At 43.9% G+C, this 602-nt stretch overlaps 1 protein-coding gene across 1 annotated transcript in view; it reads right to left on the bottom strand.

The window, feature by feature from the left end:
- LOC119587416 (zinc finger protein 358-like) overlaps window positions 1–602 on the bottom strand; it is a gene marked incomplete at its 3' end in the record, with an annotated part of 14,558 nt that overhangs the window by 3,850 nt on the left and 10,106 nt on the right. Inside the window, 2 exon segments of the mRNA XM_037936152.1 lie at window positions 32–229; window positions 335–534. Of these exon segments, the coding sequence (XP_037792080.1) occupies window positions 32–229; window positions 335–534 (398 nt within the window).

Here is a 602-nt window from a genome sequence, read left to right as displayed (position 1 = left end):
CAAACAAGGCAGTCTTTTTCATAAACCATACCTTTTCCCACACACTTCACAGCAGTGTGTGTAGCGTTCTTCACTTGGTCTGTGAACCTTCTTGTGGTTGATTAGTTCTGGCTTACTTTTGAACTTCTTTTCACACTCGTCACATGAGAAGGGACGTGTGTTTGAGTGGACCAACATGTGACGAGTCCAAAGGTAGTGTGCTGGGTATAACTTCCTACACTTAGGGCACCTGTGGGATACAAGATCTAAATGAACTAATTTTGATTCCATTTCAATTTGCTAGATAAACACACAAACCCATAAAGAATGCAAGAATGATAATGCAACGGCCTACCCCTGCAATGTTTCCTGGTGTTTCCTCCGCTGGTGGTTGGTCATAGACGTGACTTTGGGGAAGGTACGAGGACACTGCGGACACATGTAACGTGGTGTCTCCAGCTGATGGGCTTCCAAGGAGTGTGATGACAGCTGCTCCAGCTGATCAAAAGAGGCTTTGCATACACAACATCTGACAGCACATTTTTGCTGGATACCCTGCAAAGCAGTCACAAGAAGTTGAATTAGAATTGAAACTTTCTCTATTTAGGAAAGCAGTTGAAATC

Source organism: Penaeus monodon, chromosome 22, assembly GCF_015228065.2.
Source record: "Penaeus monodon isolate SGIC_2016 chromosome 22, NSTDA_Pmon_1, whole genome shotgun sequence".
In the NCBI taxonomy this organism is placed as follows: domain Eukaryota; kingdom Metazoa; phylum Arthropoda; class Malacostraca; order Decapoda; family Penaeidae; genus Penaeus; species Penaeus monodon.
The sequence above is the reverse complement of the archived record's forward strand: the minus strand, read 5'-3'. Positions and strand labels throughout refer to the sequence as shown.